This window comes from Lucilia sericata, unplaced genomic scaffold (assembly GCF_015586225.1).
Source record: "Lucilia sericata isolate MDLA Ls3-8-SP2 unplaced genomic scaffold, ASM1558622v1 Contig000682F_arrow, whole genome shotgun sequence".
NCBI classification, from domain to species: domain Eukaryota; kingdom Metazoa; phylum Arthropoda; class Insecta; order Diptera; family Calliphoridae; genus Lucilia; species Lucilia sericata.
The window spans coordinates 65,511-80,162 of record NW_023994686.1 but is presented as its reverse complement, the minus strand read 5'-3'; the positions used below and the strand labels follow the sequence as shown (position 1 = coordinate 80,162).

Sequence of the window (14,652 nt, the reverse complement as noted above, 5' to 3'; positions counted from 1 at the left end):
CCAGAAACTTAATAAACACAATAGCAAAAAAACAGAAAAAAGCACACGATCCATAGTAAAATGATTATGAATGTGAACCATACCGATATATATAGATATATATGAATATTAAGGGTATAACTGTTAATAGTTCTCTCTAATGATTTTGTTTAATTTTTAGTTTAAGCAACGGGTCCTGAATAGTTTTATAGTTTAGAACACAAAAAATAAAAAGAAAATGTGTTATGTCATCAGAAATTCTAATCTGTCGACTTCAAAATAAAGGTTTAACCTTTCTTTGAAATATCTTAATTTAATGAGAGATATCGTGTGCTAAAGTTTGAAAGCCCCCGTTGGCTGGGGTCGAGATAGTCGAAAAATTGGACTCTTAGATGATATAACAAATTTTACACTATTGTAAAGCGGTTTTTTCAAGATTTTCATAAAAAATGGAAACATTCAGAAGCTATTCGATATTGCAAATAGATAATTTCTAAGGAATCGTTTTCCCAAAGTCGACATTGTCAAACTACATACAGTGAATCAACTAAGTTTTTTGCCTACCTTTTTTAAGAGAATTTTGTTTTTTGTTCATAAATAAAATTCAAAAAAACAGGTAAAAAGTAAATTTATGTTTTCTAATTGAAAATAGAGATTGTGTAGAATGGGAAAACCAAGAAAAAATATCAAAATAAAAATTTTGGTGCATTTGTTGTTGCATTTATTATTTTTCATCAGAATTTGCACGTCAATAAAGTATTTTGCATATTGAAATTTCCAGTTCATGTCGTTGGGTTTTTCAAATTATTTTTTAATTTCTTTTTGGAATTTATTGTTTTATTGTTAAAAGGACACGTGTTAAGTATTTTTCAATTATAATTTTCAAAAATCATATCCTTATTGTGTGAAACTGTGTAGTTATTTGCGTTAAAAATGTTTAAAGGGAAATAATGAGGCAATTCCAATATAAATAATTAGTTTAGATTTTTAGAACAAGTATAAATCAATGAAATTCAATTATGAGATCTTTAATCAATCATTAAAAATATAAAATATAGAAATTGATGAAATAACACAAAGAATTATTAAAAAAAACGCACTGAGTTGTCTTTCAAAATCTTTAACTGCCAAAGGAGAGCGACTTGTATCCAAGCAAAAACCATTGAAGTCCTCATTTAGCTTCTCTAAAGTCCATATACGAACTTAAAAGAACACTATGTTTAAATTTAGACCTCTAAACAGACCTTAGGTTGCTTGAAAACAATATAAAATGAACTATCGTGTGGTACGGGAAAAATACTTAATTTAGATATATACAAATAGAGGCGGTTCTCATCACCTAAGATCCACAAAAGCAATATTTTTCAGCTAATACATACACTTATATATAGTTAGAACCCAAATCAAGAATAACTCTCCAAATCTAACTACGCCTACTGTATTTTATTCATAAAATAATGTATTCAAAATATGAGGTAGAATATCAAGATTCTAGCATTTAATAGTTCTATAGTGGTATACGGTGATATCCCCATACTTAGAGTGGCTAGGATGGTACTTAGTGTTAGCTTTATTGAATAAGAATCAATATTATACAATTCTAAATGAAATTCACGCAGTACTCCCCAAATAGATGAGGTTTCCGTAATGTAGTTTTTGTTTATCAATACAAAATGACCAAAAACCCAGATTATTTTTGTTATAATCTATAGATTTATACCCCATTAAAATATTTTTCTAGGTCCAAATCCATTGATTTTCTAATATATCATGTATCCAATTCAAAATTACTTAATATTTTCGAAATTAAATCAAAGAAACAATAGATTGCATGTTAAGTTAAATATTGAAAAATTCTTATAGGTATATAGGATAATAAATCGGTTATGAAATGTCCAAACTTAGTCGTTCCACTACTAAAATATCTAAAAAATGTTATTCTAATACATAGGAGTAATAAAAATATTAAATTTTATAAAATAATGCAGCAATATTAAAAAAATGAACAAAAAACCTAAAAAAGCAAAATACTTTATTGTCCTTAAAAATTAACAATACGTTCACATTTTATCAAAAATCTTGTTAATTAATACCACGATTTTACTTTTTATGGTAGAAAATTAAAATATAAGATATTCCTTAAAAAATACAACAAACAAATTGCTTTATTTTGCTAAAAATAATTGTTCAGATAAAGTTTTTTCTTAAAATTTATAAAATTTTACATAGGCAAATTACTTAATTGATTCACTGTACATGTATAAATATACCTAAAACCTCTCATAAACTTCTCTATTGTTTATATAATTGGCTTGCTTTGGCTTTGGTTCCAAAATGACCGTCATAAAGTTTATTTCTTATTAGAACACCATTAGCACCACTAATTTTGGTTATGCCCCTAATTTACATTCATACTTCAATGTTGTATATATGTATTACTCTATACATATCTACATAGTATGTATACATATTTCATATGTACGTAAGTATTTGTATGTAGTAAGTAGTTACAGTTACAATTACACTTAGATGAAACATTAACAGCTTTTGTTTTGATGATGCAACATGTCGAATATTTGATACGGCAAATGGAATGGAAAAGCCGCATAGTTAATTAGCTCCACTAGCAAAACAGTGGCAGAAACAGACAATAACAACAATAGAAAAACACAGCAGAAACTGGTTTAACATGTTAAAGTAAGTACATAAGTAGTAAGTAAGAAAGAAAGAAAGAAAGAAAGCCTAAAGTGATTATTCAGTGGTCTGTCTGTAACTGTAACTAACTATTCAATTGATAGATTGTAGTTAGATACATGGATAGATAGATAGATAGATAGATAGATCGACCATTTCGAATATTTAGTCTTAGTGAATTTTATAAAAGGTAATAACACAGCGTGGAAGCGATTTAGTTTGGTGAAAAACGCGCGTGCTCAACTATTATTTAGTTTTCCGCAAATAATACATGTTTACATCTATAAATTGAAAATTGAAATTGAATCTAAACTAAACAAACAAATCAAATAAGTAAAATACTAAAATACTTTATAGCAAAAAAATAAAAAGAGGAAAAAGAAAGTGCAACACCTAAAAAAAAAAATGAACATGATTTAGTTATAAATCAAATGCACGAAAAATACTTTTGAATGAATCAATTTACCAACCAGTTGATAGATATTATAGTTTCAAATCAAAAATTGTTGTTATTTTGTCATGCCGAAAAGTGCTTCTTCGTTAATAACATCATTAAGCATTTATTTGATTATTTGCATTGTTGAATTTGCACTGGCCATAGAATGGAATAAGGTTAAACCAATGTATCTGGTATCAATGTATCCAGCACCGCCCGCTATGCGACAGGACGAAAAGAACTATGGGAAGGATCCCGTAGTACTTAATCTCGAAAAGGAAACAATGCCCGATGAGATGATAACGAAAGAAGCTATGAATCGTATCTTTGGTGGTAGTGAAGCCCATCAAAATAGTTTCACCTATCAGGTGGGTTTTCTGCTGCAACGGCCAAAGGGTCTGTATTGGTGTGGTGGATCGTTGATATCACCTGAATATGTGCTGACAGCCGCACACTGTGTGGATATGTGGGTTTGGCGATTAATTATGAGTAGTCATATTTGGACACATTATCGTTCTAATTGATGATTCTTTTTATCGTATTAAGGGCTTCGAGGGCTTTGGTGTTTCTGGGCGCTCATGATATCAAAAACGCTCATGAGCCAGGCCAAATACGTATGATGGTTTATCATCGGGACTTTATCATATATCCTACATGGAATCCACGCCGTCTGAAAGATGACATTGCGTTGGTGCATTTACCGAAGTCTGTTAAATATAATGGTACGTGTGTGTGTGTGTATTTCTTTTGTAGTATGTAATTAAAATTTGTGCGGATATAAGCATGTAGTTGACCAATTTTCAGTTTATTTGAGATATATATTTCCAAATACAAAATAGGAACAATATGAAATGTTAGTTCAGGACTCTGAAAGTATATCACTATACTAAAGTTACAGGTTTTTTTCCAATTTCGACAAAAATGTTGATTTTGAAATTCCAAAAAACTTTATATTTTTGAAGGAATTTTGAAAATTTGTTGAAGTTTATCAAAATTAGAAAATTTTTATGAAAATCATAAATTTTTATGAAAGTTAGAAATAGTATTGATAAAAATTTTAGATTTTTGTGAAAATTTAAAAAAAAAAAAATCGACATTTTTATGAAAATTCGAAGTTTTATGAATTTTTTTTTTTTTATTCTAAATCAAATGTTTATTAAATTTAGAAGTTTTAGTTAAAAAGTAGCAATTTTAATAAAAATTTAGATTTTTGAATACGAATGTAATAAAAAATTTTATTAAAAAAAAAAAAACGCAAATTTTTGTAAAAAAAAATTATTAAAATTCGAAATTTCAATGAAAATAAATTAATCCCGAAAAAACTGTTATAGTTATGTACGTTTAGTTTATATGTAGGTATATTTTACGGCTTTTAAACGATAAAGTAATTTAATTATTTTTGCGCCAAAACAATAAAGAAGAAATGATAAGGAAACAGCGTTGCCAACTATTTAACTAAACAACAGGGCGAGTCTGTGAAAATAAAAAGTTCAAAAGTAGTTAATGTTAATTTTGAAACGAAATTGATATAAACAGCTAAATTTGTGTAAACTTTTCATTTGGGTTTAGTGAAGTAAAAAATAAAAGGAGGATTATTATGTGTTGTAAATATTATCGCTAATAAAAAATTTCTTTTACTTATAATAAGAAAATTTAATTTGTTTCAGAAAGAATACAACCTATTCAACTTCCTAAAAGGGATTATGAGTACAGAAGTTTCGAAGACAAATTGGGTATAGCATCGGGCTGGGGACGTTATGCCACTGGTGTTCATGCCATAAGCAATATTTTGCGTTTTGTACAGCTGCGCATTATAAATGGTCAAGTTTGCAAAAATAACTTTCCCCTATCATACAGATCTACAAATATCTGCACAAGTGGCCGTTATCAAAAGTCCACATGTAACGGAGACTCTGGCGGACCGCTAGTGTTGCAAAGGCGTACTTCAAAGAAACGGGTACTTGTGGGTATAACATCATTTGGTAGTATTTTCGGTTGTGATCGTGGTTATCCAGCTGCATTTACAAAAGTAGCCTCGTATTTAGATTGGATATGGGACGAGACTGGTATTGATCCTAATGTAGATGTTTCGTTAAGATATCCTTTCAGTAAATCCATAAAAGGTAATTCAAGGGAGAAGAAAAAGAAAAAGTCACCAAGTTTAGTGCAAAAACAAAATATAGACCATACTGAGAGTATTGGTGTAATTGATACAAGACTGCGAAAATATCCCGATGCGGTATTGTTTTAATATTTAAAAAAAACGTTATATATTAGTTCAAAGTATTTACAGCCAGATTTATAAAAACAAATAAATAATATAAAAATTCAGTTAGTTTTGTTAAATAATGGGTTTTATAAAGACCGGCTGTTAGGGACTTATTTCTTAATATTTATTAAAGTTAATAGGGTATTAAAAATGTCAAATTAATTTGAAATAAATGGTATTATTATCTCTTAATCTAAAATCTATATTAATTCATTTGTGCTTATATCTATGAAATTATAAATGATTGAAATGTATTTGAAAAAAATCTAAATAAATATATGCATTTTGTTTTATTTATTTTTTAAAAGTAATAGAAATGAAATAAATAGTTTAATTATCGAAAAGATGATTGTTTGGTGAATAACCAAACTAAAAGATAACAGAGATTTAAGAAAAAATTAAAATCTTTTCTCATAGAATGGAATTCCAATGAAAATTTGCAATTTTTATATAAATTAAAGTTTTTATTCAAATTTCGAATGTTGTTAAAAATGTAAAATTTTAGTAAAAATTTAGATTTTCGAAAAAAAAATGAAATTTTTATGAAAATTCTAATAAAAATTAAAATTTCTGATATCGGATATATAAATGTATAAATGGCTTGTTTTTAAACTTACCAATTAAATTTATGTTGTGAGTTTTGCGAAGAAGTTGTCCATTATTAATAAACAGATTTACGGATCAAACCAATATCAATGTTTCATGAAGACTTTGGGAATTTTTTTACAACATCATTACCGATAAATACAACTATAATTTAAATAGTTTTTTAAATCTCCAATAGAGAAAATACTTTGTTTATAAAAAATCAATGATAAAGTTAAATATTTCAAAATTTTGTAGACAAGGAGCAAATCATATATTAAGTCCTTGTAACATTATATAAATGTTAGAACCATTTCACTTTCACATTCTTTTAAAATTATGATATTTGTTCATATAATAACAAATAACTTTTAAATTTAACGTTAAAAAGAGAAATCAAAAGATTTATTAAAAATTTATATAGGATATAAAAAAAGATGCCAACATTCCAAAATGAACCTTGAAACTTCTTTTTCATATATAAAGGAAATATTGGCAGAGTAGTATAGTTATACATATTTATAATTGCAGTTTTCTTGTCAAATAGTTAAAATTACTACATTAATTAATTTGCATTATAAACACTCACTTCAGTCTTGTAAATATTTAGTTTTTTTTAAAAATAGGCCTTTTTGTCTACTACAGAGACATTTCGTTTGATAATTCTATTTCTAATCCAGTTGTAGGAATGTTATTTGGCATCATTGCATCATCCTCTTCTAGCTGAGCAGAGATATTTGATACAAACATTTCTGAACAAGAAAATTGTGTGGCAGTTTCATTGTAATTGCTTTCATCCTCGCGCTGCTCTTGACACTCAGTTGAATTTGTTTCATTATCATTTTTCTCAATACTGTCATTTAGTTTTGTAATAAACTCTTCCAAGGAGATTTTCTTTAAGGCAAATCGTTTGCCAAACGTCTTCTTTATTTTGGCTCGTCTTTTATTCACCAAAGTCTTACTGTATCTAAAACCATCTGTACAGGAGAGGGCCCTCTTTATCTTACGGCCTCCCATTAGGCGACTATAATCTTGTTCATTGTTTTGTGTGGTGGTTGTTGCCTCTTCGAAAATAGTCTCTAAACTTGAGGGTTTAAAATTGGTTAGCTTCTTATTAAGATAAATTTTCTTTATATCGGCAGGTTTTAAGTTTTGAAAATCATCAGTGTTCCTAACACGCTTGCTGGGTTTCATAATTGTACGTCGCTTTATTCCTAACAGAGAAGATTCTTTAGAGGCTCTCGTTGGCATTTGACGCCTTTCGGCCAAGGTGTAGCCTCTCTTATTATTGCGCGTGCACTTTTCTTCATCATCTTCCACTTCTTCCCAACCACTATCACCAGTAGTATCTGTTTCAATTAAATTATTTACAGTACCATCGCCGACATCTTGCTCACATATTGTTGGTAATTCCTCTGCTTTGAGCAAATAACTTTCGGCAGTTGTCATGTTTGCAGATGACTCTATAGCAAAGTTTGGTGAGCTGCAATATTTTTTTTATATTTTATAATATAATTGGTATTTTTATTAATGCAATTAATACCTATTTTCATCCGCTATTCCACTTAAATTTTGGTGAAAATTTATTTGCGCAATACCGACAACAATTCCTTCCATGGTGGAATAATAAGGTGAAGTCAATTCTACAGAAACAACAAAAGTTGTATACTTATGTCAAAAAGTGTATATGTTGCCGGAGTGACCTTTTTAATATATACCGCTAATAACGAAAATCCCACATGCCCAAAATTTCTCCACACAGAAGGCATTATAATACAATTTTAATTTATGTATAATACATTAGACATTTTTTTACATGTGTTTCAATTATTTTATGTATGCAATCAATTAAAATTACCAAAAAAGTAAACTATTAGAATAAAAATAGAAATACTTTTTTATAACATATTAGAAATACATATTATATTATTATACATTGGTAATTTTAAAATTTTGTTTTTTATTACTACAATTTAAACAGTTTTCATAAAAAATATTTATGATATACATACGTAAACATTTAACGTAAATTTTAGTCATATAAACAATTACTCTTTTAATTATAAATTTAAATTGTTTTGGTATTCTGAAAATTAAATTAATACCTATATAAATAAATGTTTTTTTTGTGCGTCTGGCAACTCGAAATTGTATATTTTGACAGTTGTATACAACCAGGGTACACTTATAAGGTGAAGTCAATTCTACAAAAACAACAAAAGCAGATACTTATGTCAAAAAATTTACATGTTGCCACTGTTTTTTTAAATTTACCTATCCCACATGCTCAAAAATCTCTTCACGTAAAGTAAATATGTATTATAAGATCAAATTTATTAAAAATTATACATGAATTGAAAAATAAGAATTCACCAATTTAATTAAAATATTATTTGAAATTATTACTTATTAAAAAAGTAAATAAATTATCAATTGAAATAACAAAAAATAAGTATTAGATTACAAAATTGTAAGTAGTAGCAAAAATACAAATTATATACATACATACATATTATTTTTTTATCAGTCAATATTAGGAACTTATAATACCATGTAGGGACCCTCTTATACGACAATAAGAAATATATAATAATCTTTATAGAAATGTGACCAAACCACTACCATTGAAAATTGTTAAAAATTAAGTTATCTATGATAAAATCGAGTTTTAATCATTTTATTTACAATTGTAGGATGTTTGTACTCTCAATTGATTAGTAAAAATTTTACTATAATTGATAAAATAGATGCATATTTAAGACAAATAGTTTGTGCGATTTTTGGGTATTTCGCATAAATTTACTACGGATTAAAATGAATATATAATAAAAAAATATATTTTATTTATTTATTCAGTAATAAAAAAGCCAATTTGGCCAAAATAATATTACATAGTCTGTTCTGTTCTGTAAACCGAATCCGAGTAAATTTCTCGTTTAAAAATGAATTTTCAGTACGTAAAGTACAATTCGAACTTCAAAAATAATATATTGAAATCATAAGAAAATATTCAGCCGTCCTTTTTCGAACTTCGATTATAAAGAAAAAATTTGACTGGTCCCTGGGAGTTCGTTATAAATGGATTTGACTGTATAGTATGTTGAAATTGATAAAACAATGAATAAAACTTCTCATTAAAGTTAGCGATTATTTAAAAATTTTAACAGAAATTCTAGCGATTTTTTTTACAAATTTTATCGCTGTGAAAAAGTAACAATTAGATGAGTTTGAATTTTTAAAAATACTAATTTGCAAATTTTAATGAAATTAGAAGGTGTGGAATTAGGAATATTTCCTAGAATATATAAAGAATAATTAATTGTTTAACTTGCACTTATATCCGATAAAACGGTATTGAAAAAGAGTCGTATCTTAAATACCCTTCACCATTAAGCTAGCATTTTATTAACACGTTGGATATTAATATAAATTTACATGTTAGAAACTTTAAAAGCTCAAATAATAAAAAAATAATGGAATAGAAAAAGAGTCACAGAATGATTTGTATTCGTGTAGAATTTTATCCCGATATAATTTTGAAGTAATGAGATCAATTATGGAACGATCCGGAAAATTTTACAGACATACGGTCTGACATAGCTAAAACTATATTTAAAAAATTTGCCTTTAAACTCTTCGACTTGGTAACCAATCATGATTTATAATCATCACAGAATCTTACGAATTGCCAAATAAACACTCATTTATAATTTGTTTAATCGGAACATATTTGGAAATTAAATATTCAACTTTTCCTAAGGTTAAATAATACATCGGGAATAGTTATTTTAAAAAGTAAAAATTGGTTGAAAATATATTTTTTAATTAAATAATAATTTAATCGAAATTATGTCTAAAGTACTTAAAAAACGTATGTTCCTTATTAAGATAATCAGTTGTTATTAAAGAGTTGAAAATATATTCCCAAACATTAAGATTGCATTTTTAAAAATTTAATGATAAGAATTATGTATATCAATATTTCCAAAAGAAAATGTGATGGTATAAAAACCACAGCCGGTTTCTGATTAATGGTCAGTTGCGAATTATACATAGCGATTGTAACCATGAAAGTCTTGGTAGTGTTTGCATTAACATTGGCTTGCGTTTCGGCCGCCTCCATACCCGATGCTCCAGTTTTTCTTAAAGACGTTAAAGGAGCTAAAGTTATTGAAGAGCGTATTACCAATGGATATGAAGCTTATCCCGGTCTATTTCCCTATCAAGTTGGTTTATCACTTAATGGACCTTACGGATCATTTTGGTGTGGTGGTTCTTTAATTGGCAGTTCCTGGGTCTTGACTGCTGCCCATTGTACAAATGGTGTGAGATCTGCAACCGTTTATTTGGGAAGCACCGTTCGTACTGTTGCTAAAGTCACTTACAATGTTGACTATACGTCAATTTTTCAACATACCGGCTTTAATCCCAATAGCTTGGCCCATGATATCTCGTTAATCCGAATTCCTGAAGTTACTTATAGTGATGAAATTCAACCTGTTAGACTACCAGCTATGTCCAATTCATATCCTTCTTTTGTTGGTAGTTATGGCATCGCTAGTGGTTGGGGTCGTGACCGAGATTGTAAGTTATAATTTTCTATATTCATAACCAAGATTTTTTTTATATGCATATTTACATTTTATTTATCTCTTTAGACGGTTCAGTTGTATCAACATTGTTGTATACTTATCTCGAAGTTATCAGTAATGCTGAGTGTGCTCAAACTTATGGATCACTTATCTCTAATAAAAATCTTTGCGTTGCAACACCAAGCGGTTCCTCTACTTGCAAGGGTGATTCCGGCGGTCCATTGGTTTTGGATTCCACACAAGAACTTATTGGTGTTACATCATTTGTTTCGAATCTTGGTTGCCAAGCTGGACTTCCAGCTGGATTTGTTCGTGTAACCAGTTATTTGAATTGGATTAAGGACCACACAGACATATATTACTAAATAATTTAATTAAACCTTACAAATAGACAATATGAAAAGTATGAATTTGAAAATTATAATACAAATAAAATACTATGTACAAAAAATTTAATTGTTTTAAATAGGGTTTATTGAACGATCAAATCATAAATAACATTTTCTAATTCTCATGTAATTAAATATTATGGTTTTATTTAATTGTTCAGAATCACTTTTTGAACTGATTTTAATTCTATGATAATAATACTTAGCCCCATTTAAAATATTGTACATATGTACTTCTGGAATATTACTAGGTCTTTGATCGTTATAATAAAAAATTACTCTCCTACTGAAAATAATATAAAATTAAAAGAAGTTAGCGGTTCTTTATTCGACTATGGCGAATATTGAATACTCTTCACCTATAAGCTAGTTTTTATACTTTCACGTGGAATATTTATAGAAATTTACATTATATAAATGACCGATCTCAAAAAATGATTAATTCATGATTTATTTACGATTAAGTGATTTTCGAAAGTGAACTTTATATGGAAGCTATGACCAATTATGAGCCCATATTGTCCCGAAATGGTTAGTTGTTAATGAATTATGTACGTTTAATCTATTTTCATAAGCGAGCTATGATCAGTGTTACCATATGTCAAGTTTTCCCTTTTTTTGCAAGTTTTTTGAGATTCAAAAAAGTTTTCAAGTTTTATTCCAATAAAAAAAGTTTTTTGAAAATTTATACAGATTTTCAGTTTTTATTTTATTTAATCAATAAATAAGTTTAAAATAAAAAAACAATGTTTACCATTAACAAAATAATATTTTATACCATTAATATTCGAGATAATCCTAAAAACTGAAAAAAATTGACCGGTGTTGATGACCTTAATCCCTTAGAATAGACGTTAAGGACACAATGCACTTCGACCATATTGTAGAGATTTTGTGCAGCCCATTGGTTCACCATACTAGGCCAAATTCGCGCATGAAGATAAATGGATTAATCGGTGAGTGTTTGAAGATATCATCTGGGTCTGGGTAAGACAAAATCTTCGTGTTTCGAGTTCCCAATGACGGGTAGTTACAAAAGTTCAGAGGTTTCCTCTTGTAGTACACAGAATCTACATAGATTCATCATGACATTTCAAGTGTAAATTTATGGTGTCTAAGACCACAATATCCAGTAATTCCTTGCTACTGATGTTAAGGAAAAGTTCTGTACCAATTATCAATATCCTCAAATTGCTCATTTTTTCACTAATTTTTCTTGGGTATTTTGTAATTTTAGTACAAAAAAAGTTTTTTTCATAAAAATAAAAAGTTTTCTTCAAAAAATATATGGCAACACTGGCTATGATCAATTATAGACCGATCCTAGTTTTAGTTATTAATACGATTTCTATGTGTTTGCAAAATAGCGATATTTTAGAGGGTGTTATTAACAATAAATACATTTTCCAGGAGTATTTAAATTTGTATGGGAGCTATGTTTATGAAATTTAAAATCGATTCTAACAGATTTCAATTATATTATTCCCTGAACGAAAGAGAAGAATTTATTGAAATAGCTGCTGTTGTTTCTCAACTAATCAATAATGTATTTGCAGTTTCATGTGTTGTTTCGGAATTTAGCTCATATTTCCGTTATTTATGGACCGATATTGCTGATTTTAAATAGCAAACTTCTCGAAAGCATGGCTGATAGAATTATTAAAAATTCGAATCTCACAGATATCTGGACTATTTTAAAAGCTGAGTTTAACATACATACGGACATGGCAAATGGAATAACAATCTTATATACATATACACAATTTTATTGGAAAATTCCATCAACCTAACTTTTACTCCTTAGATCTTATCGTACTTTTAACAGACGCATTAGCTAGATAGTTTCTGTATTTTAAAGCCCTAGTAATTATTCAAATATTCATAATAATTTAATCGAATCTTTGTATGTCTGAAGTACTTTCAAATTATAATCTATAGTTAATGTTAATTTTGGAATATTTTAGAAGCATTTTAGAAACATTTTGATTGTGTTATCTATCATCAACTATTTGATAAGGAAAGAAAAAAAGTTTCAGAACATAAAAATTACAGTAGTGCCGCTTGATTATGTGATGATATATAAACACAACTAATTTTCGATTAATGGTCAGTTACGAATCAAACATAGCTACTTTAACCATGAAAGTATTTGGTGTGCTAGCATTAGCATTGGCTTGCGTTTCAGCAGCCTCCATACCCGAAACTCCAGTGTTTCTTAAAGATTTAAAAGGCACGAAGGCTACTGAAGGTCGTATTGTTAACGGAAGTCCTGCCCACCCAGGTTTATTCCCTTATCAGGTTGGTCTATCACTAGATGATGGATATGGACCATTTTGGTGTGGTGGTTCCTTGATTGGCAAAGAATGGGTATTGACTGCGGCCCATTGCACAAATAATGTGGTTTCTATAGTCGTATATTTGGGAAGCACTGAACGTACAGTTGCTGAAGTCACCTACAATCTTGACGCCAGCGCTATTATTCAACATTTAGACTTCGATCCCACTACTTTATCCAATGATATTTCTTTAATTAGAATTCCTGAAGTAACCTATAGCAAATTAATTCAACCTGTTAAACTACCAGCTATGTCCAACTCATATCCATCATTTGTCGGTAGTTATGCCCTCGGTACCGGTTGGGGTGCTGATCGTGACTGTAAGTTTTAATATTCTATATTGTCATAAATCATAGAATATATTTATACATATTTACTTATATGTTTTATTTTATAGATGGATGGCCTGTACAAACATTGAGCTTTGCTTATTTCCAAGTCATTAGTAATGCTGAGTGTTCTCAAACTTATGGCTCACTTATCAATAGTGGAACACTTTGTGTGTCTACTACTAGCGGTTACTCTATTTGTCAGGGAGACTCCGGCGGCCCATTGGTTTTGGATTCTACCAAGGAACTTATTGGTGTTACATCTTTCACCTCGGCTCTTGGTTGCGAAGCTGGTTCACCAGCTGGTTTTGCTCGCGTAACCACTTACTTGGACTGGATCAAGTCTAACACTGGCATTTCTTACTAATGAATCTAATAAAGCTTTAAAATTTTGTAATTTGTTAAAGTATTAAATTATAATAAAATAAAATATACTATAAATATGTATGTATATAAAAAAGTTTAATATTACATTGTCTTAAATAGATCAAATATTCAAAGTTTATGAATATTCTTCAACACTTTTATGTTTTAATATCCATCCAATCAGGAGCAAATATGTGATAACTTTTGGATTCCATCAAATCTAGAGTTTTTTTGTGAAACCCCTAAAAGTACATATTTTATCACGTTCAAGTGATGGGGACTAGGTTCAAAAGAGACCCGATCATCTCAAAAATCAACATTACTTTAAACTTATCTGGGCCGATTTTCGTAGAGATTTAACATAATTATAAGCTCCAAAACTCTATTCGAAAATCCAGTTGTATGGAGGGTAAGAAAAATATTTTACCGATTTCCAACCAAAATTATTTTAAAAATTCCGACCTATAGTTCGATGACAAGTTTTACATGAACAGACAGACTTAATCGACTAAGAAAGTGGTTACAGGACTAATTAGGCTATTTTTTGGAGTTACAAACATCAGCAGAAACGCATAATATCCTTCCAACTAAAGTGTAAGTTATAAAGAGTTCACTTAAGGTTCAAATTTAAAAAAGGTAATGAACCGAAGCATTTTCAATAGAATTCTGCCATCGGC

At 28.8% G+C, this 14,652-nt stretch overlaps 4 protein-coding genes across 4 annotated transcripts; 3 read left to right on the top strand and 1 right to left on the bottom strand.

Annotated features, from left to right (window-relative positions):
* The first annotated feature begins 3,053 nt into the window (after positions 1-3,053).
* On the top strand, positions 3,054-5,548 carry LOC119607277 (brachyurin). Its single transcript, XM_037961139.1, has 3 exons — positions 3,054-3,575; positions 3,656-3,831; positions 4,777-5,548. Exons 1-3 carry the CDS (start codon positions 3,193-3,195, stop codon positions 5,358-5,360), a joined length of 1,143 nt encoding a protein of 380 aa, XP_037817067.1. The 5' UTR covers positions 3,054-3,192; the 3' UTR covers positions 5,361-5,548.
* Positions 5,549-6,332: 784 nt separating this feature from the next.
* On the bottom strand, positions 6,333-7,666 carry LOC119607278 (protein tantalus). Its single transcript, XM_037961140.1, has 2 exons — positions 7,507-7,666; positions 6,333-7,446 (listed from the first exon to the last, which is right to left on the bottom strand). The coding sequence occupies exons 1-2, from the start codon at positions 7,578-7,580 to the stop codon at positions 6,603-6,605; spliced, it is 918 nt and encodes a 305-aa protein (XP_037817068.1). The 5' UTR covers positions 7,581-7,666; the 3' UTR covers positions 6,333-6,602.
* A 2,336-nt stretch (positions 7,667-10,002) lies between these two features.
* LOC119607270 (serine protease 1-like) lies at positions 10,003-11,006 on the top strand. Its single transcript, XM_037961130.1, has 2 exons — positions 10,003-10,547; positions 10,622-11,006. The coding sequence occupies exons 1-2, from the start codon at positions 10,031-10,033 to the stop codon at positions 10,918-10,920; spliced, it is 816 nt and encodes a 271-aa protein (XP_037817058.1). The 5' UTR covers positions 10,003-10,030; the 3' UTR covers positions 10,921-11,006.
* Positions 11,007-13,055: 2,049 nt separating this feature from the next.
* Positions 13,056-14,039, top strand: LOC119607283 (serine protease 1-like). The gene is made up of 2 exons (XM_037961150.1): positions 13,056-13,600; positions 13,678-14,039. The coding sequence occupies exons 1-2, from the start codon at positions 13,084-13,086 to the stop codon at positions 13,974-13,976; spliced, it is 816 nt and encodes a 271-aa protein (XP_037817078.1). The 5' UTR covers positions 13,056-13,083; the 3' UTR covers positions 13,977-14,039.
* The last annotated feature ends 613 nt before the right edge of the window (positions 14,040-14,652 follow it).